The sequence below is a fragment of the Lissotriton vulgaris genome, chromosome 4_1 (assembly GCF_964263255.1).
Source record: "Lissotriton vulgaris chromosome 4_1, aLisVul1.2, whole genome shotgun sequence".
NCBI classification, from domain to species: Eukaryota; Metazoa; Chordata; class Amphibia; order Caudata; family Salamandridae; genus Lissotriton; species Lissotriton vulgaris.
The window spans coordinates 1,849,007,762-1,849,035,434 of record NC_141691.1 but is presented as its reverse complement, the minus strand read 5'-3'; the positions used below and the strand labels follow the sequence as shown (position 1 = coordinate 1,849,035,434).

General features: G+C 44.6%; 1 protein-coding gene across 10 annotated transcripts in view; it reads left to right on the top strand.

The window, feature by feature from the left end:
• Nucleotides 1-27,673, top strand: part of ENPP2 (ectonucleotide pyrophosphatase/phosphodiesterase 2) — a 947,534-nt gene that overhangs the window by 865,333 nt on the left and 54,528 nt on the right. For 6 of the 10 annotated variants that reach the window (XM_086966157.1, XM_086966152.1, XM_086966149.1 and 3 more), the window contains 3 exons: nt 17,307-17,363; nt 18,072-18,221; nt 26,980-27,116. In XM_086966157.1, the coding sequence (XP_086822283.1) occupies nt 17,307-17,363; nt 18,072-18,221; nt 26,980-27,116 (344 nt within the window). The remainder of the gene's footprint in view (nt 1-17,306; nt 17,364-18,071; nt 18,222-26,979; nt 27,117-27,673) is intronic. The other 4 variants (XM_086966156.1, XM_086966154.1, XM_086966155.1 and 1 more) reach the window with 1 other exon arrangement.

Here is a 27,673-nt window from a genome sequence, read left to right as displayed (position 1 = left end):
GTATTTATTAAACACAACACAAAAACTACCTTGAAGTCAGGGGAAACACAGAAGCACCTAAGGTAGGTAGCTGGGGGCCACTAGGTGCCTGGGTGCAGAGGTGCATGGGATAACACGGGAAAGTTGAGTGGCATTTTATGTTTACAGGACCCTTTCCAAAGGACCCAGTTGGATCAAGGAAGGTTGGAGAGCCATCCCACTTGTGGATACTCCGGGAACCAGGATACCTACTCCCCGGTGCATAGGTGCAAATTGCTGTCAGAACACCCATTGATGTCAAGAGAGGATTTTGGGAGGCCGGCATGCTCAGCGTTTCAATGACCAGGTCGGGTGAACCCAATTGTGGATTCTTGATGAGGAGTGCCTGGAAGCAGATGGGACGGATTCCAAACCACCCAAAAGCATCCAGGAGGAGCAGGAGCACAATGCCACCCCTTGTCGGAGGTGCTTGCTGTATAAGGCAGGTCTTGATGTAGCATCTGTGGAGCTCAGGCTACAATGCGGGAGCACAGGAGCTGTCCATGAGCTGTCCCATGACTGGTAAAGATGGCAGGAGGGTCAGTGGCCGGAATGACTACCAACAAGCCTCGGCAAAGACAACAGTCGGGAGGCAGGAAACCCTGCTTGGTTGTAGACCAGCAAGGTGTATAGGACTAACCAGCAAGAGAAAGTCAGGCCAGCCCTCAGCATGCAGGAGAGCCAGCAGGAATTGATGGAGAACCTAGGAGGACCCTCTGGCAGCAGGCACATTGAGTCGCAAGGAGGCCTCAGCTGCATGGAGAAGATGGATGCCCATGTCGCAGGAGATGCAGAAAAGACAACAGTCTTAGGACTGTGCAATGCTTGAGGCTAGGACATCTTGAAGCTAAAAAAATCTTCAGTCAGAAGAGAGGGTTGACAAGCCTTAGCCACGACATACCGATGTGGTGGACAGGGATGTGTTTCAGGTCGGCTGGAGGAGAATTACAATCTCCCAATTTTCAGGGGAAAATGGTCAGTCCACCTGTGTTGCAGAGCTGGGAGGTGTCTGTGGGACAGCAGGATCAACAGACCGTTTGTCGATGTGGAGTTGCCTGCGAATGCAGAGGAGTGAGTCCTTCGCACCAAGGGAGATTCCTTCTTGCTTCAGTGCATGCAGAGTCATGGGAGACGTGGGAAGATGCATGGCCACTGAGTTACAGAAACTTGGAAGAGCACAGAGACGAAGTTGCAGCAGGAATCTTCCTACCAGGATCAGTCTTGTCTGGGGTTGTCAGAAGCACTAGCTTGCACACTGACCTTGCAAGCCTACACAGGTAAACGTGGGGGGGTGTAAGGTAAGGAGCCCCTCCAGTACATGGTATCATGCAACTAACACTAGAATCGGTGGGGGTTGCATGATTCCAACATGTTTGATACTGGGGTTCGGTGAAGCCATTATGTAGTTGGATATCTCAACTTGGCCAAGTGTCCACTACATACCTTAAAATAGGTTCCTCTCACTTACAAAGCCAGAGAATGGACTCTGGGATTTGTAGTGGTGCCTCTGCTTGTGCAGAGACACAATCAATCGATCAGGGTTTGTAAAGTTCACTACTGACCCATGAGGGTCTCAAGGCGCGGAGCAGCTCTGAGGTCATTCGAAGAACCAGGTCTTGAGGACCTTTCTGAATAGGTGCAGTGTTGGGCTTCGTTGGAGGTGAAGGGGGAGTTCATTCCAATTCTTGGCTGCGAGGAAGGAGAAGGATCTTCCACCTGCTCTGGTCCTGTAGAACTGAGGGACGGTGGCTAGGGTGAGGTCAGCTGGGCGAAGGTTTCTTTTGGGGGCGTGGACGCAGATTCGGTTGTTGGCAGTACTTGGGTTAGGTGTTGTGGAGGGCTTTGTAGGCATGTGTGAGCAGCTTGAAGGTTAACCTTCTTTCGACGGGGATGGGTGATGTGATTGTGTCGTGGGATATCGAGGATGAGTCTGGCTGGGGCACCATTTCACGCTGACTTCCATGGCAGACTTGCAGACACAGTTTCCTACAGACGGAACCCCTGCCTGCTATACGTGCTAGGATGTGAAAGGGGACTTCTACCACATGGTGTGGTCATGTCCAATTATACATAATTATTGGACCACAGTCATGAATACCTTCTCCAAGGTGGTAGGAACCACATTGCGGCTCACCCTAGGGTTGCGCATCCGGGTATGCAGGGTGATGTAATGGTACTCGGGGTGGACCGATGCTGGTAGGGCTGAGAACCGTAGTGGCCAAGAGGGGCATAGCCAAGCAGTGGAGTTCCCCTCCCATCCCATCCTTAGCAGCTTGGACAAAGGGCATGGATTGATGTGGCGAAATGAAGGATACAACATATACAGCTAGAGACTGTCTCTGTAAATATGAGAACATCTGGAGGAAATTGTGGACACACTATGGCCTGGGGGGTTAAGGATGAGACTTCTCAGACCCAGACGCATGCCCATGGGCAGTGGTGTAGGGTGGGAAGGGGCAGGGATCTGAGTGGCAGTGCACATTTGATGTAAATCTAAGAAGAGCAACAGTTTTTATTGATGTTTATGTGCATAAAATTAAAAAAAAAGAATTAAATCCTAACTTACGGTGAAGTCAGATTTTAAATTACAGTTTTGAAAATGTCACTTTTAGAAAGATGGCATTTTCAAGCTGTTAGCCCTTTTGTGCATGTAGCTTGTCTTGGGGTAGCATGGTGAGGTGTAGCTGACAGTTAGACTTTGTGAATTCCTCCTAGACAGTCACACAATAGAGGGATCAGATGTGCCTGGATGGGCCATCTGCTGACCAGATTGGGGACAGAGCTGAGCACAGCCCCACTTACAACTGAACAGCCTGTGCTCTGTCTTTCCACAAACAGCCCCACATTGTTTCTGCAACCAGCTTGATGCCAAGACAGGGAGGCAGGGGATTCCCTGCACTTCAAAGCCACTGTCTAGACTTTTCTCCCACCACCATGTCACCAAGGAACTGTTTTGCTGCTACAAGGACTGCCACTCTGCTGGACTACTGCTCTGCTGACCTGCTGCCCTCTTGCCTGGGGAGGAAGAACTGGACCATCCGCTCCGAGCGGCCATAATGGGACCCTTAGAACTTTGCCTTCCTTCTTTCGATTGGGACAAAACTTTGCTGACCTAAACCAGTATGAGTAACATATTTAAAGGTGGACTACATAATTGCCAATAAACAGAAGCTGTCTCATCCTGTGTGTTGTCAAATATTTTCTTGGCATCATGATTATCAATATGAATGTCAATGAGCCCCATTCACAAAGAGAAGGAGAAACACTCAATAATTGTATCCGTTAGAAGCAGTCCGTTGTTGTTAAATACACTTTCATTGATTTCCTAAAGAATTCTAGTAGTACTCCTGGAACATTTGATTTTTTTGTAGTGTTCCAAATGGTCTCATGCTTGTAACATTTAAACATGTGAAACTTCCACCAGTAGAAAAGTACATGTTTGTGTTCTACGTTTACAGACCTCTTGTTTGTGCTCCAGTTCATGTCGGGGACATTCCCTGCCTATTCCTACTATTGAAATGCATTTACCCCTGTGCATGAGAGACAAAAAGTTGCATGTACTGGCCAGCAAACTATCTGCAAGTGGTATGTGAATGCTACCAAATCTGCAAGCTTGCAGACCTTGACCTACGTTTGCAGGTAGGGCCGCCCACACACCCAGACTCAAGTCTAAAGTTGTAATGAGTAAATTTTATCACCTGGGGATATTGGCATACCCGCAAATGCCCTCATCTACAGCAAAATTCACACCTGTTGAAGTCAGGCATACAGAACAGCTTTTGAATCAGGCCCACGATGTTTCCAATGTATGTTTATTTGTTTATGTATGTAAGTGGTATTTGTAGAGCACGACTGTAGGAAGGTAGGATCCTTCTGCATGGTTACCTCCACTTTTTGACAACCAGACAAAAATAGAAAGTTTACCTTTGGGTATAAAGAATGTAACTCATAAAGAGAAAACTAACCTGATTTAAAACCACACCAGCATTCATCCAAATTAAGGCCAATATCACCAAGAAGCACTGTATAAAATCATATCAACTTATACACTTATAGTTAAGACATTGTAACATTTCTTTAAAACCTCATTCAATGTAATATTAAATATGTGCAAAACGGGCTATCCATAAAGATCTGTGTTCTATCAGACCTATATACAAATCAGAATACACACAAATTATTTCATATGCTAATAGACAAACATAGTTAAAAACAACATTAGAAATCCTATTCATACAAAGGGAGAATATCATAGACATTTGTTTTTGTCACTAAAGGCCCACAAATCGAACAATAAATCATTGGTTAAACCACCGCCATATAACAAATTCTCTTATTTCAACCAATGTTGAGTCGATTTAGTGTCAAAACGTTTCAACATCAACACTCTTTGGTGGGTTCCTAATGATCCAAACCACCTTCAGGAAGGGAATAGATGTCTCCCACTAGTTACAATCTATCACAAAACATATGAAAAGGAACAAAAGAAAATTCTGTTTTAGGCAAGTATCTACAATTTAAAACAAAGTGTAGATGTGCTCTAAATAGTACAACCTACATACACATAAAAATACAAAAATACATATTTAAATATCTTGGTGGTTAAAAAATCCACTTATTCAAACTTTTGTTTGCTCAAAGAAGCCCTGTTTACTATGTCTCAGAGATATTGGAATTGCTCAAACTGATGTTTACTAACACACATCAGCCCTCACACAACACAGCTGTAATCCTGTATATGCTTCATAACCCAATCCTAATGAATTAAGATATGGGAATTAGTCCACCAACAATTCAGGTGTGGTACCTAGCAAATGTTGCTCCTTATTGGGTGAAACCTCGGTCCTTATGCCTCATCAAGGGTTTACCAATGATCTCATAAACATGTGGTTATTTATTATGAACTTTAGGAAGGCAAAAAGAAGAATAAGGATCTTATATAGAACAGCTGACTAGATATCGCAATAATGTCATGCCTCCCACCCCACCCCCCAAAGATCAAGAACAGGAATCAAATTACCTGAAGTTATTTGTAAAGTTCCTTTTTCGCACTGTGTGTAGGTTTAACAATCTCTACTGGTCTATTCCTTCCAAACAACGGTTACATCAATCCGTTTTTATTGGGCCCCAATAGGTGCCTATAAATGTCAATAGAATATATTCTTTTTTTATATAAAGAAATCATACTTGTTTTTTTATCATGGATTATCAGTATGTATTTTTTTTAGAAATATATATGTGTGTGTGTGTATGTATGTGTATGTATATATATATGTATATATATATATATATATATATATATATATATATATATATAGAGAGAGAGAGAGAGACTCAGACTCAGACTCACATTCACTTCATTTATCTACTGAGAGCCCTCACGTTTTGCCCGCTGTTATGGTTTCTGACTAGTCTGACCTGGATCCTGCTAACCAGAACCCCAGTCTCTGTGCTTCTTCCCTAAATTGGATATGGTGAGTACTCCAGATTGGCTACTGGTGTACTCTTCTAAGTCCCTAGCATATGGTACTAAGGTGCCCAGGGCGCAGGTACACCAGTGGTCTCCCATGGGCTGAAGCATATAGTATGCCACCCATGAGAGACCACTCAAATTGTGACTACAGGCCTGCCATTTTAGCCTGTGTAAGCTGGTGCTAGCACCACTTACAACAGATATTGGTTTCCCTATATCTGAGATTACTTCACCTAAAACCTATAAGTCACTCTTAGGGCAGGCCTTTCAATCCTGAAGGTAGGGTGCTGGGTCCTAAGTGTGAGGGTGCCCCTGCTTTAGTGGGGCACCACCTACAACCTTCGCAGTCCATTCTCCTGGGTTGTAGGTGCATCAGCCATCACGACATATAGAGTGGCCATGCGTCATTACGCGATGACCACCTCTAAACTGGCTGTAACGAACCCCGTCATGTTTGGTATCAAACATGTTAGAATCATACCCTCACACAGTAAGCAGTGTGGGAGGTATGATTCCATGCACTGTAAAGCTCCTCTGGGAGGCCCTCAGTGCTCCAGGTACAAGTCTGCCTGAACTGGACAGCAAGCTAGGACTGCTGCTGACCAGAAACACATTTCTGCCCTCCTGCTTCTGAGCCAAGCTCGAGCAGGGGAAGGAAGAACAATAGATATCCTGTCACAGGGAGGTGTGACCACCTCCCATACAGGGTTTAGTGTTTTGGGGCAGTGTGGGGGCGCTCTCCAGGCCACTGAGAGTGCTTGAAGGGAACATTTGGTGCCCTCCTTGCATACTCCAGTTTAATCCAGCTCTGGGAGCCGTTGGCTCCTGCTCTGGCATGAAACTGGACAATGGACGTGGGCGTATCCTCCCCACTGTCCAGTCCTTCCTCTGGGAGGGACCATGCATCGTCCCAACCCTTTCCTAAGGGTACTTAAGGGCTTACCTGTGGGTGGGTCCCTAGATTCATCATGGAACAAGATTCAGATCACATCCCACTTCAACTTCGACCATCTGGGCACTCCGGACCTTGCTGGACTTGGCGTTGGGAAGCGAGACTGCAACTAAGAAGACTTCTGCTGCTCCTGGTCTAGTCGTCCTGCATGTCTTCTGCACTGTCTGTGCCCATGCTCCGTACAGATTCTTCACAGTGCCTGTGGTCATCCAAGACACCCGAAGGAGTCTCCCTTGGAGTGAAGGAGTCACTGCCTTGCATCTGCTGGCACTCCAATGCAGCTGAACTGGTCTGCTGATCCCAGGCTCCCACAGACTCCAAAAGGCTCAGCAACACAGGTGGTTGTTCTGCAACTCCCTCGAGGCCTAATCTGTCCTCTTATAGAATTTGAGGCCAGTATAATTCGTTGGAACCACTGGAACAGAATCCATGTGCACTGCATCGACTTGCCATTGCTGAGGCTTGTTGACTCTCTCCTCCAGAGATCTTCGGGCTCCAAGAAGCTCCTACCTCCTCCTTCATCAAGATTCTCACTTGCATCGCATCTTCTGCACTGTGGGCCTTCACCTTTTGGTGAGCTGCTCGAGGTCCTCTTGTGACTCGATTTGCCTTCAGCCCATGAGTGCTCTCGAGGGTCTTCTTTGGCTCCAGTGGGATTCCCTGGTTGCGCGGGCCTGCTCTGACTTACCTGCTCGTGGTGAGTCACTTGAGCCTTGCCAGTCCCAAAACTGCACCTTTTTTGTTGACTACTATATTTGCAGCAGCCAAGGCTTGCTGGTGCCCCTTCCGGACACAGTCTCCTTGGCCCTTGACATCAGACATGGGACAGCCCGTGCACGGCTCCTGGTCCGCCTCTGCATCGCCTTTTATGTGCATCTGCAACTACAATGGCACCGTCAACCTCTCCTGCATCTCCGACATAGGGGGGCATTCGTCTTCCATGCCTCCTGGTCACTCCTGAGTGGCATAGACTCTGTCCACTCTACTTGCAGGTACCTCTCAACCTGAACCCACCTTTGGGTTCCACCGGACACTTTCATCTTCTTCGGCAGCTGCATATTTTCCGAAGTCCTCCACGTGGTTTCCGATGTCACTTCACACCTATGCACCCGGTGTAGGTATCCTGGTTCCGTGTGGGGTGACTCTCCAACCTTCCATCTACATAGGGTGTCTTCGGGTTCCACTGGGAATGGTCCTTCTTCTTTAAAATTGCGACTGCGACTTACCCATAGACTTCCATTGAGTACGCAGTTGTGTTCCCACTCTGCACACTAACTCAGTAGGTTTCCGAGTTACTCACATTAAGTGGTTTCTTGGGTCCTTGACTCTTCTATGTCTTCTGGGTCCACTTTTGACTTGAGTCGTGGTTTGCATTCCACTATTTCAGAATATGGTTTGGTTTCCCCATGGAAACCACTGTGTTATCTGTGCTATTTACGTATTCTATTGACTAAGTATTGTGTATTTTTTTTTGGGGAAAACATTTATTTTGGCATCCAATAAAAATACAAGCATGGGCCTACAACCGCAGGGGCCGGCCGCTAAACAAATTAAGACCGCCTGTATCACAGTACTACACAGCTCATCAGCCGACAACCCTGAGGTCCGGCTGCGATTCAGGATAAGACTTGTAGTAGAATGCACAACTGAGTCCCAGGATGAGACAGAGGTTCCATTTTATATTATATAAGAAAGGATCAGGTGCCATACAATCAAACAGAAGAATACGGGGGACAGGACAAGAGACAAGAGATATGCATGTAATAACCGCTATAATGGAGCATTGGCACCAAAGCATACGGATCGGTACAAACGGCAACACAATATACATTCAATATTGCGCGCCAGTTCTCAAGGCCTGCCCACCCAGGAATCAGGATATCATAAAAGCATAAGCACTAAATACAAGTACACAATAAGAATCCAAATGATTCGGCAGCTATACTGATCCTTTAAGGAAGAGAAAGGGAAGGAAGAAAAAGGCCATAGAAATAAAAAAGGCAAAATAAAAAACCCTTTCCTGCCCCCCACCCTGCACCCCCGCAAATGGCTACAGCCTAACCCCACTACCACCGTGCCTGTTCCCCCTAATAACTAAAACCCTAAAAGTAGAAAAAAGAATGGAGGAGGGCTTATCCGTTTGGGCTCCCAGCCCCTTTAGTCTCCCCGCCAGAAACAGACACACCCGATCACTAAAAGACAAACTTATGACAACACTTATAGAAGAAATTAGGGGGTACCGTGATACACCGCCCAGCCTCTTAGATCAAACAGTTGCAGGTAGAACACTCACGAAAGCCACTCCAACCCTTCCCGACCTAGTTGATCTTAACCTTGGCCCTTCCGAACCAGCACACAAACCCCCCCCCCAGCGAGACCCAAAGGCACACAAAGAAGTAATAAAGGTGAAGGGAGTCATCAAGAATCAATCCATGGCGACTCGTAAGTCCACAAGAACTTCAGACGCAGAAGAACTCTCCCTCATAGATGAACAGTCCCAATGTATCTTGCCCAGGAATCGTAAAGTCACTAAGAAAGGAGAAGACGACCACAAAATGAATGGAAAGTCACAAACAAAAGTCGATAGTGGTGGAAGGTTCGGCAATACAGTGACAACCTCGGGAACACCGTCTTCCAGGGCATCATCCGATGGTTTCAATACTTGCTTCCTCAAGGGGTTCTCGCACGGAGTCAAAATGGCCGTGGTTTGAATGGCTGCAGATTGCTGTTCCAACAGTAAGGCTGGGTCCGGTTCCACCAGGAGCATCTCAGATAGGCGCGCGTCCAATTTGCTCAATAAGACATCCACATGTGAGCGAAACGCCCAAATTTCTGCCAGTATTGACCTCAGCGATGGCTCAAGCACCTTTCGATCCATAGTCTCATGCCCGACACCAATCACAATCACCTCCCCGGGTGAATCTTGCTTCTTTGGGGGGGACAAACAGGATCACGAACGAGCAGATGCGGAGGGTGACCAGTCTTTATTCGCAGCCACGGTCAACCCGGTTAAGGCCGCAGGCCAGAGACCCCGACCCACCGAACCCTGGCGGGCTCAATACCGGTTCCACGGGACAGGGACCCCCACCCGCAGCCAACAGCAAGCAGAATCACTCCTCCATCGATGCTGAGCAATAGAAACGATCGCCGCCAAATTCGGGCTTAAACAAAGCCTCCACTCTGATTGACCGGACCCAGCCTGGGTCTCCCGGCCGATGTTGTTGCACTGCAGCCCGGCTGTGAAAGTACTCAAGGCCCCGGCTTCACCGCCCGAGTAGGCCACAAACTTCAACTCGATGGAACTTCGTCAAACAAGCCGATAAAAGTTTCCGGATTTCACCATTGGAGTGCGGAACAGTTCATGCACACAGAGACTAGGTGTAAAATCAGGATAATGTACAGGATATTGTGGCCGGTTACGAAGGTCGGCGGAGCCGGGTGCCTGAGCAGCCATCTTGTTTGCTGACGTAGCTCCTCCCCCCAGTAGTATTGTGTGTATTGTGCATATATCTCTGAGTAGGAGATATTGTATTGTGTTTGTGAGTGTTAAGGATAAAATATATATGTTTTAGAACTACACTGTGTGGTTCTTTTTCACCTAACCTATACCCTTAGTTTAAGTAATGGTAAAAAAATGCTGCTTTACACTCATTCTGGACTAAGCCCAACTTGGAGAGCTTTCTAAGGTTGTCTAAGACCACTAAAATCACCATAAGCATTGTCTGGATTAGTGCAGGGTGCTTCCCTTTCATAATTGAGTACCATATACCAAGCCAGCCTCTCACAACGATGATAGCCAAGAAGGCTGCAGAGCACTGTAACATGACATAAAATGTGTATTTTTTAAGCACATGTTCACCCAGAAGGGTATCTTGGCGCTGAATAACAGATGTTTATTGTTACCCAACCAATGGTACGCGTTGCATAAACTGCAGAAAGATGAAAGGCTGGGTGGACCCAATGGGATTTCAACCTGTGACCATGAGGTCCAAAACAGGCCCCTACAGTGGACGCATTAGTCCACTAAGCCACCAGATCCAGCACGGTAAAAAGCAGGCATGCAATCAACAAGTGATTGAAGAGATGGCAGGTTATTGTATTGATACTGCACTGTGATGTAGGGTTCCTTAGAGGGGTGCCTCTTCAACTCTTTCCTAACCTGGAGCAGTGTTGGGTGATTCTTACGATAGACTGATGCGGTTTCAGATCCTGGGTGGACAGCAGGAAAAGTTCTACTGCCTGTTTCCGTTTTTATTCTTCTTAGTCTCCAGTCTGATGGTTGCCTGACTGAGCATGGTGTCAGGTTAGTAACCAAGTTTCCACGGGAGCGAAGAAGGATCCCTACACCTCCAGTACACAGGAGCAAGATTGTGAATAGATACACACTCCTGTCTACTGTCTCCTAAAAGTATGAGGGAATTACCCTAGGAGTGTCCACCACTCTCCTCATACGTGGGGGTATGCAGGGTACAGCAGGAGTCGTAGATGGATGTCCAGGCTAGAAAAAAAAATAAGCAATACACATAATATATCCTTACTTCACTAACCTGCATGCAGGAGACATGGACATGGGTGATTCTGAAGGTGTGCTTACCCCAACTGTAGATTAGGCAGGCTTTATCTAAGAGTTCAAAAAAGGTAGGCTGAATAATCAGTATCGGGGTAGGAGGAGTAGAACTCTCGAGGGACATTCACACCAGACAAACGAAAACAAAATATGGGGGATGTGAGGAGCACCGGCCGGCTGTTGTGGGCGGAAACAGCGGAGCAGCACACACACACACGAGGAGAGACACCCGGCCCTTAAAGGAGGCAAGGGCGAAGCGCTCACTCTCACAGGAGGGATAAGACAACAAAATAACTCGCCAGGTATTCTCAATCATACAACAGTAGCAAGGAAAAAGAACCGTGCGAACTAACACCCGCTAAATGCGTGAGAAAAGTAAGGGCAGACGCGATAAATCTCTCGCGTAGGAAATGAAGAAACGCCGAAGCTCGGCAAAGATACGCTCACACAGTAAACGACCATCCTGCTGAGGCAGGGTCTGGGAATGAAGGCAACAAAGCGGGAAAGGGTCCACGGAGTCTCTGAGAAATCCAAAGAACGCCACGGAGACCTCGAGTCAGGAACCAGGAAGTGAAGAGGGGGCGTGGTACCGGAACAGTAAGCCAAGCAAAGGCTACGTTCTGCCGTGCCTCTTTTCTCAGTTAAGGGAGCGTCTAAAAATTAACTAGCTGTTTGGTTTTAGGGACCTGGGAAAAAGACCACAGCTCCGTAATCTCGCATGTCAAGGTGATTAATTCCTAACACATGGCTTGGACAGGCCTTTTACTCCACCCAGCATTTTCCCTTTGAGATAAAGCCCTTGGAGGCTGGTTTTGAAAACCCAGGGCCACCCCTTGTGCCTTTGTCACTTCCCCCAGCTCATCCAGGTTAATTGCAGCAGGCTCAGGGAGGCTTTAAGAGACCGAAAGAGATAGGAAGAAGGACAGTAGAGTGAAAACGATCAGAAGGGGAGAAGAGGGAAGGAGAGAGAGAGAATAGATGGATGGATACAAAAAGATAAACTGTGCAAGGACACAAAGGAAGTGGGGCTAGTTTGAGCATTTTTGCCAGGACCGTGCCTTAGTTCAGCCCTAGTGCTGAGAGCCACCAGAGATGGTTATCGTCTCCGTAAGATAAGTTGGGGTGCTGTTGATGACCGTTTTTGAAATGATGCAGCGGTTTTTTAAGATGGTGTGGGCCCCCCAAATGGAGCCAGTGGAATTGCATCTGGATAGGGGTGATGTGATCATATTTCTTCTGGCCTTGGGTGAGACTTGCTGTGGCATTTGGGATGGCTTCCTTTAAAGGAGTTTTAGTGAGGAGTGTATGTGGCTAGGGAGAGGGGTGTGACCACCTTCCAGATGCAAGATTGTGAGGGCTTGAACAGCAGTTATGAAGTGGCTTTCTCGAAGAAACGGTTACTTATCTTTAGAAGAGGGAGTTAGTACCAGGCTGCCTTTGCGCTTTTTTAAATGTCATATTTATTGTAAAGTGACGATATAAATACAGATTTGGGTAGTAATATTTATCGAATATGCAGGGGTATGCCCATTCTCTATAAAGACAGTGTTTGCTAATGCAGTCAAGCCCTTTGTTTTCACTCAGAAGCGTTTGCATCGCACATATCTAATGTTTATGGACTAGTAGCACATTTGGGAGCTCATTACTGTTCTGAAATTCTCATGGTAGATATTCTTTGGTAATTTCATTATTACTTACCAAAAGTTCACATTATTCAGAGCTCCAGTCTTCCTTGTCCGGGTCCCTACTGATAGATGTTAGCCTCTGTACGTAGATAGGATTTTCCTAGACGACCACCATCAAATAATCTTAAAATGCATACCTTTAATCCGGCCTGCCACACGAATAAACCGGGGTAGCGCATATCCTGAACTACCAAGCATACTCTCCTGTATCCTTTCATGTCCGTGAAGAGTGGGCAGTCAAAACTGGAAAGAGGAAAAGTTGAACTCCCTTGTAATGACTATAACTAACGAACTCGGGGCTTTCCTTACTCACCTGTCTTCTTTATTCTTGCAAAATGTGTTTGTAAACAAGTGGAAACCACTAGACCACAAGGAAGCAGAAGAAGACACTGAGGTCAACATATGAAACACCCAGTGACCATCAATGCAAACTAGCAGATGGAATCCGCTAGATTAAGAGGGCAACACACCAGAGCCAAACACAGAAGGATGAACCCCATCCACTGCAGCCTGTAATGCGGTATGAAGGTGTGTGACGATGTCATGGTGGCCACTCATCCAAAATTCCACTTAGACTGACCAAGAACCTGGCTATGAAGCCCTGTCATGCTGCCAGGCAGGAAAGAGAAAGAACCAGAGGTTAAGGGAAGCTGAAGAGGGAGTGATTACATTGCTAAAGAGTGGATTTGACCTTCTAAAAGCTGATAGGGCAAAAAATCGAGATGGTCTTTTGATTTCCCATCTGTAATTTTCAAAAGACACCGCAGAGAAAATGATGCTCAAAATGATATATTTTCTTATGGATGGTCCGTTGCAGTGGCTACACATCCCCCTAACTCATGGGAAGTGTTCACCGCCGAGGTGGCACAGGTGAGCGAGCACAACACACTGTTGATACCTGCCTAAGATATCCCATCACTGCTCCTCTTCCTGCATGATGTTAAAATCAGCAGATCAACTCTCTGGATTTAGATTTGGCAATGAACGGAGCCTGCCCACAAACGACAGCCCTGCTCATTTTAATCCCAGGGCTAATTCCTAAAATATCGAGTAAATTAGCAAGAGAGCTAAAATTGGGGAAGATATCTTCCTCTGATCTAGGATGAAAAAAATGGCTAAGAAACACCAAAAATGATAATGGTCGTGAGGCATATCGTCAAAGAAATGTTGGCTAAAAAGAGGTTTATCGTCCTCATTTATTATATTTTTGACATGGGGAAAGAAAAATGCTGCGATTACAGTGAATACTTGAGTTTTGGGAGGTGTTCTGTAAATATTTTTACTTTTTCCAATTTGCTCAACCTGTAAATCGTTTACTTTTTACATTTAATGAATTATCTACTGCTCCTTCCGGACATGTGAAGGATATGTTGTCTAAATCCTAAATTACCGACTTCAGGACCTGGCTTTCCGTCCCGTCTACGTTATTGACTATGGCCAAACCACCTATTTTTTTCTGATCCTAAAATTGTAAATTTATGAAATGTGATGCAGTAAGTGAGTACATTTTATTGTTTAGTCTATTAAAACCTTAACAATTTAAGCACAATTACACATAGTACAATTGATACTAATAATACCTCTATTATTATTATTATTATTGGACATTTATTAAGCGCCTGGTTACGCCACTGGCGTGTCCCCGCGCTATGGTAAGTGAAATGACTGTCCCCCCTCCTCCTAACCCAGCTGCCTACTGAAAAAGATAAGTTTTAAGTTTTTTCCTAAACTGGATTTCGGAGGGCTCAAGCCGAAGTTCCAGTGGCAGTTTGTTCCAGCATTTGGGAGCAAGGTATCTGAAGGACCTGCCTCCCATACGAGCTTTAGATATTCTTGGTACTTTTAACAGCCCGACCGACCTCGCAGCCCGACCTGCGAGGACCGAAGACTGCGTGTAGGCTCGTAGTAGGCTACTAGGCTCTGGAGCGGGAGAGGTGCCTTGCCGTACAGAATACGGTGGCAGGTGGAAAGGGCCTTAAACTTTACTCTCCTCTCAATGGGGAGCCAGTGGAGCGCTCGCAAGGCTGGCTTAGCGGAAGATCTTCTGGGGAGTCTGAGGACCAGCCGCGCTGCCGCGTTTTGAAGAACCTGCAGGCGACCGATGACCCTGCCTGTGGCCCCCAGATAAAGCAGGTTCCCGTAATCAAGTCGGGAGGTGACCAAGGCATGCACCAGCGTCCGACGAGCAGAGATGGTAAGCAGGTCTAAGACTTTCCTAAGAGCTCTCAGAACGCTGAAGCATACCCCCGCCACCCGACCGACATGTGGGCCAAAGGTGAGGTCCTTATCGACCCACACGCCCAGATTCCTAGCCTCACGGCAGGGAGCGGGGACTTCCCCCAAACAAGGTGGCCACCACGCCGACGACCACGCCGACGGTACACCCCCCACCACGAGCACTTCGGTCTTGCTCCCGTTCAACTTTAAACAGTTGGCAGACATCCAGGCAGCAAGGTCTTTCATGCAATTCCTGAAGATGTCTGCCGCAAGACCGGGCGCGCGCGATAGGGAGATGACCAACTGCGTGTCATCGGCATAGGACACCAAGCGGAGGCCGTGACCCTCCACAATAGCCGCTAGGGGGGAGACGTAAATGTTGAATAGAGTTGGGCTCAGGGACGAACCCTGAGGGACGCCCTGGCCCAGCTCAATCTCCCTGGAATAGCACTCACCCAGTCTGACCTGAAAACATCTCTCAGAGAGGAAGGACTTGATCCAGCCAAGCGCAGCACCTGTCACCCCACCTCCATTCAGACACTGTAGCAAGGTGGCATGTGCTACAGTGTAGAATGCTGCGCTTAAGTCTAGAAGGATCAGTGCCATCGTCTGGCCCTCGTCAACTCCCTGTCTGAGAGCTTCTACCGCCACGAGGAGAGCGGACTCCGTCGAGTGGCGGGGACGGAAGCCAAATTGCGAGTCGTGGAGTAGCAACACTGTTTTAAAATCATGAAAAAAATACAATGCGTCCATTTATCTTCTAAAATTGATATATGTGCAAATAAGCAATACATAGTTGTTCTGGTTTACATTTTTACCTATTGACCTGTACCTAAGGGCAGAACTTTGGTTTTGACAAGTGGCCTCAAACTTCTTCCTACTATATTCATTTAACATTAACTATCCTTCTGGTCCAGAATGCTTCTGTTGTCTCTCTTCGTTCTCGAGTTGGTCTTGCCCTTTCCTTCGTAAAGTGTTTCCTGTTGTGTTGTTCTTACCTTGAGATCATGCAATTTTTTAAATGTTATCAGTTTGATGCAAATGTGGATTGTTAATTTAAAAAACTAGTAAAATTGTTTAAAAACTCCCACATGATGTATACAAACGTGAATTGTCGTCACCCTCATTCACTTACAGGGCTCCATTGCTCCCTGTATAGTTCATGTCCTACGAATACCAATGCATTAATGCGTAAATAATTATGTACAGTTGAGCCTTTAATCAAACACCTCACCTGGCCCTGAGCCAAAATGATATTGTTAATTTAGAGATACTAACAAGGTGGCTAGCTCCGAGTTAATTCTAAAACCTGACTGAGCCTTGTGCCCCGGGTGCCCAGTCCCCCAATCAAAAGGGCAATGTATGCACACAGTTCCAAGGCTGTTGCTCTAGTTGGGGAGTGGGGACAGTGCACACATACCTTCCTCTTTGTATGTAGTTGGAACATGTCACTGTATTGTGCTAATGGGAGGAAGTTCACATATCAAAACCTGTGTAACAAGAGTATTGGTCCAAGGGTAAAATAAAGTAGGGGCACAGGGCAGAAATAGATTTTGTTTCTGACTGTGAAAGGAGGGTTACTGCTGTGCATATTACTGTACAACACACGGTGTTTCATCCACAGACTGCATACCTCTAATGAATCAGCCTCTGCTTTGTTTCGTCACTCGCACACTGGAATTGGGTGCTATGTGCTACACATGAGGGAAGCCACTGCTTTTTACAGCCACAAACACACTGCAGCAGAGTGTGGCATGCGCACCCGGAAGCAGCATCTGCACTGTAAATTACCACTCACTGGAGCAAGGCATGTTGTGCCACACATGAACGGAGCCTTGGCTCTCTTTGGGCCCACATCCACCGGAGCAGAGAATGGTGTAGCACTCATGACAGCAGCCTGTGCGCTGCGTAGTCCCACACAAAAATTGGAGCAGTATGAGGCATGCCACACGTGGAAGTATCTTCAGCCCTGCGTGGTCCCACGCACACCAGAAAGTGGTGAGATGTGCCACTTGTGGAAGTCGCCTGTGCTCTTTGCATGCACATCAAATCAACAATCAGAGTAAAAATATGTTGATCTGCATCTAAATGGTATTCATCCTTAATAAAAAAAAAAAATAAAAGAAGATGGTACTGCAGACCTTAGCACTTCTAGCTCTCTGTAATAGTAAGTGGACAGGAAAGCCAACGGGCAATTTGTAATGTTTTAGGCAATAGTTAAAGAATTCCTCCTTACTACCTTTTGATGTATGAACCTTACTGAAAGTCTGGACATCACAACGTCAGCTACTCTTGATGGTGAGTAAACCTCTACCAAACTTTATTTGGTGTCATTAGGAACCATTTTTATTGTTGAAAATAGGACACAATAACCTTGTAGCTTTGTCTCTGCAGAGAGAATCCTTGAAGAGACTACAGTTGCTGCTGGAGAGCAGTCATATAGAGAATCAGGTAAGACCTCTCATCTGCCATCTGCCTGACGCCCTGCTTCCTTGAGTTTTATGCATCACCCCCACTCACATTTTGTATTTCACATCATGCACTCCCCCTCCAAAGCACAGTCCCTACTCACTTGTACCTCACTGCCTGCTTATTTGCTTGAATGCTCTTTTGCCTGACTTTATGTTGCCAGTTGGATTAATGTATTTTCACCCAGTATACACACCCCAGTGAAGCTAGCATGTCTCTAAACCCCTAACTGACCCATCGATGTGGCTATGCTATAATGTTTTCTGGCTACTGAAATTCTTTTCTTTGCACTGATTGCACAAGCAATTATTCACCTATTGTTGGTATTTAAACAAAATGAACATTTGCTGTCATGAAATAAAAAATATTGATAGCACCCATCAAAGGAAAAAGGCTGCTTATAAGATGGTTTACAAATCGCGGACTGTCTACAAATAAGCTATAATGCATTCCCTTCTGATGTAATATATTGGGTAGATGTGTATCTTCGTATAGTTGGCGCTAAGACAAAGTGAATCTACTGATGTTCTCATGTTGAACTGAAAAGTATTCTGATAGTCCCCAGATATTACTGTGGTGGGATTGTTGGCCATGCTGTGCTTTGCAGAAAATATTGAATATGACATTACAAAGACGTGTCATTTGATCTCTCAATAAGAACTGCTTTTTCTCCCTAATTCTAACCCAAAGAGGAGCATGCTGAGCCAGAGCTGGAAAGGCAGAGTCAAGTGGTCCAGCATAGCTCAGAGGAGGCAGCAGCGACCACAACCACAACCAGCAACTACATCGAAGAAAATGGAATAGATGAGCATTTAGTGGTGCCAACAACCGCCAAAACTGGTGAGGTATTCCTGCAACGCTCCCGCCATCATGCCACTGTCAAAATAGAAGTGGAAGTCTAGGCAGTGTTTGCAGGCACTGCAGACATGTAGTAGCTTTCCCAGGTGTACATTTAGTTGCACAGTACGTGTGAAACCTTTATATGGGTTAGTAATAACTCACCGGAAGGTGTAGTGCGGCAGTCATCTCATTGTGAATTGTCTTCAAAGCAAGATGCTGCCTGGTTGATGTTGTGCAACTTTTATATATGTAGAACAACAAAAGTGATCTTAGTAGTTGAATATTTTAAATGTCTTCACTATTTTGGCAATACATTCAGAAATGTCCACGCCATCTCAGGGCACCATGAACACACCTACTGATGCTTGAGGCAGTGGGCTGTAGCTCTTTGGAAATTGCACGGGTGGGTGTGGACCATGAACTGATGGTTGAAGGTAATTGTTTGTAAGGTACATTGCTCCCTCCTGTACACGATTTCAGTACCTTGCAGGAACACATGAATAAGCTCCTGTGGCTCCTATTAATACCAGCCAAGAAGTGCAGCTGTGGCCGACATTCACAGACTTCTCTTATGAGAGGTAGTGGATCTACAGACCTTTAGAAGAATACAGACAAGTGCAGGAGCAAGCACCAAGTTGCTGTGCTATTGCACAAGGTGGGAATTATGGCATTAAAAAGAAGACAAAATTATTACAAATCTTTTGACAAAGCAAACTGTGATGAATGGAGACAGACAATGTGAATTTTCCTCTGGAGAGTGTGAGGAAGGTGATACTGTAGAGACCAAGTTGGATGGAGAAGAGGAGAAAGGAAAGGAAAAGTGTTTTTGTTGGCCCTTTCTGAGAGATATGAAGCCAATGGCAAGAGAGGAGCAACTTGTGCAAGGATCCAAGTTCAGTGCTGTATCTGTTACAGAGGGGGAGGTGGCACAACTAGGGCATCGCCTTGAAAGAGTTGTAGCGTAGAGTAAAAGGAAAACTACATCAGGGCGTGATGCAAGACAAGTCAGTGACAGTGTTGTTTAGCAGACAAGATGGTTCCAGCTGTGAACGTTTAAAGTACTAGACGTTTCTTTTGGAACATGAATGAGTGAAACTAAAGAATTACTGCCCCTAATTTGTGGAAAGAGCGGGATAAGCTGGGAGAAGGTTAAGATCGAACAGCGCAGACTAGACAAACAGTCTACAAATGACGCAATACCAGCTGCAAAGAAACGCACTCGTGCACAACAACAGCCAGGTCTCCCCTACTTTGCATCCAGGTTTTGGTGAAAGGAAGATGCAGGGTCCCCCATGTAGACACTTTGATTTATGTCTGAGGTGTACTTATTGTACTAAAATTGTTTTTTTTGTTTCCTCATCTGTTAAAATAGCTGCAATGACTAACAGACCAGCTGTAATATTGCATTATATTTTCAGTGCCTTTACAGACTATACTTATTGCTGTTTTTGTATATCTAGTATTGGGAGGGATGTAGAACATTGTTATTTATACATAATTCTTTAACAGATGAGACTTGTTAGCCTATTTTCGTAGTGATTTTTTGCTGCCTGTACTCAAGTTCAACTTGCAATGCATGTCCTATTACAATTATTTATACAAAATAAAATTATTAACTATAATGATGGGTGAAACAAAGGGCCTCTGTGTTGTGCCTGTGCCACCTATACCCCGGGTGTATATGTTAACTGAGCGTTCAGTCCAGTTTCCTCTTTTTTAAGATGAGTTGTATTAACCAGCTGACACTTGCTTCGCTCACTCTTTGTATTCCTTGGTTCTTTTTCACAGCTGTAATACAATAAATGAAAAATCCACAACCTCTGTGAGACAATAACATATACATTTGGGAGTAGAAGGGATACAACTCACATCATAGCACTTCTACCAACACTAGTGGAACCTCAGGGTCATATCATGTAAAACTATATAGAGGCTTATTACGATGTCAGGCGGACTTCCATACGCCCAACACCGTTGCGGATACAGGTCCGACCAACCTCCAGTCGGTGGTCATGACCGCCTAAATGCGATGCGACCGCACATACTCCCATTTCCCTATGGGAGCATGTGCTACGGCCATAAACCAGCCGTAGAAAAGGCTACCATAGGGAAATCCTTGCACCGCGAGGCAAGCACCTCAGGTTGCCTGCCGCATGGTGCTGGGATACAAGGGGGCACCATAGGAGCTCCATTTGCCCCCAACTGGAGGCCGCTAACATAAGGGGGCCTGCTAGGTGCCCCCAAACTCGCTTTCTGACAGGCGTTCTATGTCCGAAAGCCGGCATGAAAAGCCTGCCGGAAACAAGAGTATAGTAATCTGGACGGTGTAAAACGCCGTTCATATGGATTGCAGGCGGTTTTCGACTGGCCGGTGGGTTCCTGAGCCTGTCTGAATCCAACTGGAATGACCAGCTGGTTTCACTTCTGACCCCCTAAATTGTCATTAGGCGCCCTAAATTGTCATTAGGCGGTCGGAAGTGAAACAGACGATCTCTGTCGGTAAGCCTCTGACCTAAGGTCAGAGGCTTTCCGACCGAGATCGTAATCGGCCCCATAGTGTTGAAATGTTTTACTCTGTGAGATTGTTTGATAGACCAAGTAAAGTGGTGTATGATCTGCTCCTGTCATCAGCTATTGATATCAGGTGCAAGAAATTAAGCGCAAAGTTCTCATTTGTCAAACATATTATAGATTGACTGTTTTCTTTGTGAGCCAATTATAAACTCTCCAGAATTTGTGTCCTTAAAAAGAGTAATGGTGCCCTGCTAGCATAAGCAGTTTTGTATTCACACTAGCACAGTCAGTTGTATCATGCAAGGATGTTGTGCTTTAATTTACTATTCTATTTCGCGAATAACTAATTATAGATAAGATTGAGTATTATTTGCCTCTTAATCAAAATCCCTTTGGATGTTCAATCAAGTGTTGATGTTGTGATAACTGTGTACCAAAGAGAAACACATATATCGGTTGAGGAGTTATAACTTCTGCTTATGTATAGGAGTGCACAGGATCTGATGGGGAAACATTATCCACTTGGCTTACCATTCACAGCTGCCATTTGTCCATGTTAATCCTTTCTGTTCGTAGGTGGTTAGTGCATTGTGGATGTGTGTGTCATTTCTATCATCAGTGTGCATGATGAGTCCTTGAGTTTTTCGTAAAGGCATTGTTCAATGCCATCTTATAAGGACTTAGTCTGGATAATGCGTAGTTATTATATTGTATTTGTAGCATTATTAGCCACAAGTTTGTTATATTGTTGTGATACTGTGTTAAGTGACCCCTACACTACACTGGCACGAGACATGGAATGCCCCTTCGTTATTTCCTGTATCTTTGGTCATTGTCCTTTTTGTGGCTCTTGTTAACACTGACTAATGGTAATGTTTTTAGTTCACTGTAAGTATGAAAATGTTAAACTAAAATTAGATATAATTGCAGTATTGCATTTTCCATCCTCCCAACTCCTCCACATTCCCTGCCTCTCTCGAACCTCTGTAGACCCAAAGGAATTGAGGAGTAGTGAGTGACACTCTAGCACCGCAAATTACTGTCTCTCTGGTCAGCTGTGGATCTGCCGGCCTGTGGCAGACATGGGGTTTTCCTCTGTCAGCAGCACTGTCAGTGCTATAGTCAGCACCACCACCAATACCACCACTACCACAATACCAGTACCACCACCATAATTTCCAATACCACCACTACAAATACCTCCACCGCCAATACCATCACCCACCAGTACCACCACCACCAATACCAATACCACCACCACCAATACCAATACCACCACCTTAGCGCCTCTTGCTCACTAGTAATAGCAGGGGCACTGTACGAGGCCTGAGCTGAGGCCGAGAACATACCTCCCTCCCTCCATGCCTGCCATAAAGCACAGCCCCCCTGCACCAGGAGGTGAAGGTAGGGCCCTACTACAGCGGGAGTCTTTTTTATTAGGCCAAAAATAGCAATGATATTATGCAATGCCACACTGCACACTCAAATTATGGAGAAGGCTGGAAATAGCACCCCCTCCCTCTCTTCCTCCTGAGCCGCGGCAGTATAATCACTGGGTGAAAGGTGTTGGAAGGCTTTGCTAGTGTTTATAGATCAGATCATATGTAACTCTTATTTCACACTTTGTGTCTGTGTAATTTACAACACTTACACATCTTCGTCACTGCACTAATTATCACTACTTCGAAGATGTCGCAGGCCGGTCTCTTCCTCTGATATTTACAATCTAACAAGCAGTCAAGAAGGCCCTTTATTGCAATGCAATAGATCTTGCATTTACGAGAGTTTAAGCTATTAGTATTGTAAATGACAATGCTTTTTATTTATGTTTCAAAACCCAAAACATAAATAAAATGCATTATCATTTGCAATGCCAATAGCTTAAGATCGTGTGAATGCGAGACCTATTGCATTGCAAATGCTTGCTTTGCCTGCCAAAGTCAACTTCTTCCACTCAAGTTTGGCTGGAATTTGATTTAAAAAAAACAGGAGCTGCAAAGAATGTATGCTTTTGTCAAGTTATGTTGCACATTCCGTGCTTCAGCGAGTGACTCCTTGAACAACCTGTGCTGGCTGGAAATAGAGGCGTAAAAATAGTGAAAAGAATCACGGGGAAACTACTTGGAGTCGGCAATAGAAGCACTTGGCATTAAAGAAGCTTGGGCCAGTCCCATGAAAAGAACAGCCTTCTTTTGATTCATCAATGCTTCAACAAAGACCTTGTCATAATTGCAGGACAAGAACTCATTTGGATAGAAAAGCCATGCTTAACACATATCAGAGTTTGAAGCCCCAACCATATTTGGCAACTCATTTTTCACTGGTAGTAAAAAGCCGGTTTGTGGTTTCGATTTGGACAATTTGATGCAAAAGACCTCATAACATGTGGAAGATTTGCCCGTCAAAGCCAAGCTGCTGTTTATGTGGATACAAACTAAAGACGAGCGCCCACATTTTTTGCACATGCCCAGCAGTCCTGGAACAAAGAAGGAAGCTCCGCAGACCACTTCTCTTCCAACTGTGTATTTGTACCTGTAGGCAATCTGTCATTTCTTGGCTGAGTGGAGCTTCAATTCCCCTAGCCTGAAACATTTCTGAACCTGGAGAAGAAACCGCTTATTGACCCATTAGGGTCTCTTGTGCATGTGGATTTAGTAAAATTGTGTTTCTTTTAATTTTGCACCCCCACTTTATAGCATTTCCGTAAATAATGAGTACATAGGGGATATCAACCAGCATCAAAACCAAAATAATTTCCAGATAGAGAACTCTGTGCTTGATTCTGGTAAAGTAACAGCTTGGCGAAGCATTGCTTGAGGTCCTCTGGCTTGTGCACTTTTAAGCAATGAGGACATATATATATATGCACAACGTACCTGCACTTTTATATCATGCTTGTTAGGGGTGAATAAACCTCATACGGACAGATCGTGCCACGAAATTCTTGATAATGTATTTTAAGTAAAATAATGGATATCTTACTTATAATTCACTTTGCCCCTATACAGCATCTTCCAAAATTCTAGGTCTGAGAGCTTCGCATAGCAACCAATGAAAAATAAAGCAGCGCAACAGTTTTGTAATGCCAAAAAGGTCATAAAGTAGCCCTAAAGAAGCTAAGCCACTGTATTAGTGATTCTTGCTTAAGCATTTTAAATTCAAAGACGGTAGATAGTATGTACAATGCGCCTGCACTTTCACAGTCTGTCAGTTTCACAATGTGGGGAGTAATATTCAAATGATATACAACTTATGGTCGCGGCACATTGACATTTTATCACAGCAGAACCTCTAACCTATGTTGCTTTGTAAGTCCTTCGTTTTAAGGTGAAATTGGGCAGTTGACATGTTTTAGTTTTTTAAATGCAGCAGTCTTTAGGGTATTAAATGATCATTATTAGAATCTTTGCATGCTATTGTGGTATGATTCATTAGAATGCTTGACTCTTTTTATAATGGTCGGTATTAACTATACAATAAACTTTACTTACTATCTTGAGATGAGGTGAGGTCCAGATTGTGGAGGTGCCACACTGTAAGAAACACCAGTCCTGTGTGGCTCTTTATGCATGCCTGAGTGCACTAGTAGAATCTATTCCCACTGCCCATGTAAAATCCCACGTATTTTTGAAACCTGCTTCTTTCATGGGATCCTGCTCATCTGTAGTCTATGGCGTTATCAACAGAGAGTACATAACTTGTAGCTCTACCGGAATGTCATTTTAGAAGGTCTTTGTATCCAAATGCTCTGAAGCAGCCCTTGGGATGTAGTGCTTTATGTGCAATACTAGTTAAGTTTCTTGGTCCTTCAACATTTGGATTGTAATTTCTAGCTTAAATGCATTCACTTCAGATTAAAATAATAGATAAGTATTTTTTAACGTGAAACACAGGAAAAGAAGCTATAGATTCAGCTCAAATCCTCTGACAAGTTGTGAATGTGGGTTACTAAGGAATTTTTCAGATGTAAGACAGTCCTACAATGGTTTTAAGCCAGGAAATATCTTCTTGATTTTCACTTGCTTCAGGAAGTCATAAGGCTTTCCTAAGCCTAAAAAGACAGACTTAAGACTTGAGTTAACCTTTGTAAACCAGATTGGTTTGTCTTAAGATAGTTCTTAGCCATTCTTCCTTTTTCAAGAGAATCTCAGAGTGTTTTACATATGGAAAGCACTTCATTAAATTGAGCTCCAAAATCATTTAAAAAATCCATCAAATCCATAAATATAATTTTTTTGTATAACAAAGTGATTTTCTTTGCAAATCCTTCTGTGCTCAGAGTCCTGCTCAACCTACCAATGATTTATCAATGTTGCTGCTCACTTCCTTGAAATACATTATAAATCCACAAGGTCTGGTCTTAGATCCTGTTCTATAGATATTCCTTACAATATTGTACCATTTTTATTTAAAGAAATGATTTTATACTTTAATCTGCAAATTGTCTTTGTTTTTAGTAGTGTACCCTTAAGATTTTAATAACTACACTAGAATTCTCCTTGTTTACATTTCTTTCTGTATCATCACCTTTACCTTTCTTTCTTTCAATCAGAACTCAGCCCTGGTACACACACTCGCCTGACCTGTGCCTGGGCCTGTTTTCCCACTCTGTCATAAGCAATTACAAAATATCTGTTTGCCAAACCCTTAAATTTTAAATGACTCATTTTGTTGTGCATTTAGATGCACCATCCAGTCAAGTATACATCCTTGGAATCTGTCCTGCTCTTGGAAGCTAGTGTGAGGTGCATGGAGGTAGATGATCACACTAGAAACTAGTTTAATAACCAGAATGTACTTGTTATAGTGGGTGCAAACTGAAGCAAACAACATATAGACGCAAAGTATGCACACATGTCCATTCACTCGCATTTTTACAACATTCAGCAGACAAACTGAGACCCATACACACAGAACAACAAACATAAAGGTAATAATGCATGCATACATTCAGTTATTCATAACCAGCAAGGGCCACATAGTGATGTGGATCACAGTCTGCATGACCGGATGAGGTGCATCAGGCGAAGACATAGTGATGAACATCAGAGGAGCATACGTAATGTGGCACATGGGAGGTCTTGGAAATGAAGTACAGAGGCGGTCTGGTTGATGGGCCTAATTGGTTTGGATAATGCACCACATGGGAGTACTGGGTGACTTACCTCATGAGTGCTGGGTGATGTGCCGCATGGGCGCACCGGGTGATACTCCTCATGAAAACATCACGTGCCACAAAGGTGAAGGTACTGGGTGCTGTGCATTAAAGGAGCACTGAGCTGTTTACATTTAGGGTGAACATGGTAACGTGCAATGTCAGCACATGGCGATGTAAAAAAGGGTGTGGACATGGACAATGGATCGAAAATAAAAAGAAACGTCTTTCCTCTTTGTGATGTTAACTTGAGATGTTGATGTTATGCTGATTAAAGTTCTATTGCAATGCCCTGCTTTCTGAACAAAAGCTGTTCCATTATGTTTGAGAGGGGATGGCTTCTCCCAGACCTTTTCATAGCAGTGTTCACATTTCAGTGTAGGCATGGAGATCCCCTTGGAATACATTATTGTAACGATACCTGCTTAAGATTACATAATCATTAAAACCTCATTTCTGTCAAGGTTATATGTGACCTGAATGATTTTATTGGAAACTTCTTTCAAATAGTCCCCAGTGGAAACTTAGATGCATGGCAATCGAGCTAAACTCCACTCCAATAGCATGATGCTTGGATGAATCCCTCACTAAAAATGTGCAAAGCTAACAAGTCTCATGGCACAGGCAGATCTCTTATTCTTGTTTTATCTCCCAAAAATATGCATATCAATGGCACAAGCTGCATTCTGAAAGCCAATCCGAATAGAGAACTGTTGCTGCTGCTGGTGTGGCGGCTTGCTAAAAATCCAGGGGCTTTTTTCATAATGCGAATACAGCTGGCTGACGAGAATGCCTTGGGGCTTGGTCTTTTTTGTGGTAGTTCCTGCATCTTGCTGCACTCCTTGCACGTTGCGCTGACAGTTTATGGTACTACTTTGCTAACTAAATACTGCTGAAGCTGCTGCTCTTTTCACTTATATTGTCAACATTATGTTCAGTATTTGGTTGAGAAAGTAGACTTTTTTTTGCAAATGAGGAGCAACCTGGATTTTTTTGAAAGAAACTCGATTTTTGCTTCTATTATTTTCATGTTTCTAATGACCAGAGTTTACTAATTATTGACTGTATTTCTTTTGTTTCCATTTCTAGACCGAAACCTCCTTTATGGGCGACCAGCAGTCCTTTATCGAACAAAGTACAACATCTTGTACCACAGTGACTTTGAAAGTGCTTACAGTGAAACTTTTATGATGCCTCTGTGGACATCATATACCGTTTCCAAGCAGGTTGGTGCTTCATTGTTTATCGGGACATACTCCTGGGTTTGTAAAGACCATGTCTGTCCACGTCAGCGGCATAGCAGTGTTTAGTATGGGTGCCTGAGAGTTCATTCTGATGTAGCTGTTGCACGCTGAAGCACTCTTGCCCTAGTTACTGTTTCTTCCACTTGGAACAGCATCAATATAACATGTGGAGCACACAGTGGAAACTAAGTAATGTGTAGGCACTTGTAGGGTTCGGATTGAGTTTGAAGGAGAACCATGGGAACTGAAATTCTCCACAGAGTAGCAAGCTCCCTTTTACTGGCTCCCACTGCACACCCAAACTTCCAAGAAGTCAGAGCCGAGCCCAGACTTAAGATTTGCACAGCACGTGGCTTCTACTGAGTCCAAGAGGGAGGCTAGTTTGCACCAATTTTGCTGGTGGCTTTGCTGCCGACGTGTGCAAAAAAGGCACACATTGATCTAAGTTTATGCATTGCAAAAGTCAGACTAAAACATTTAAACCAGGACGTTGGCTATGGGCATGGACTCACAACAGATATAGGAGTCAATAGGTCATG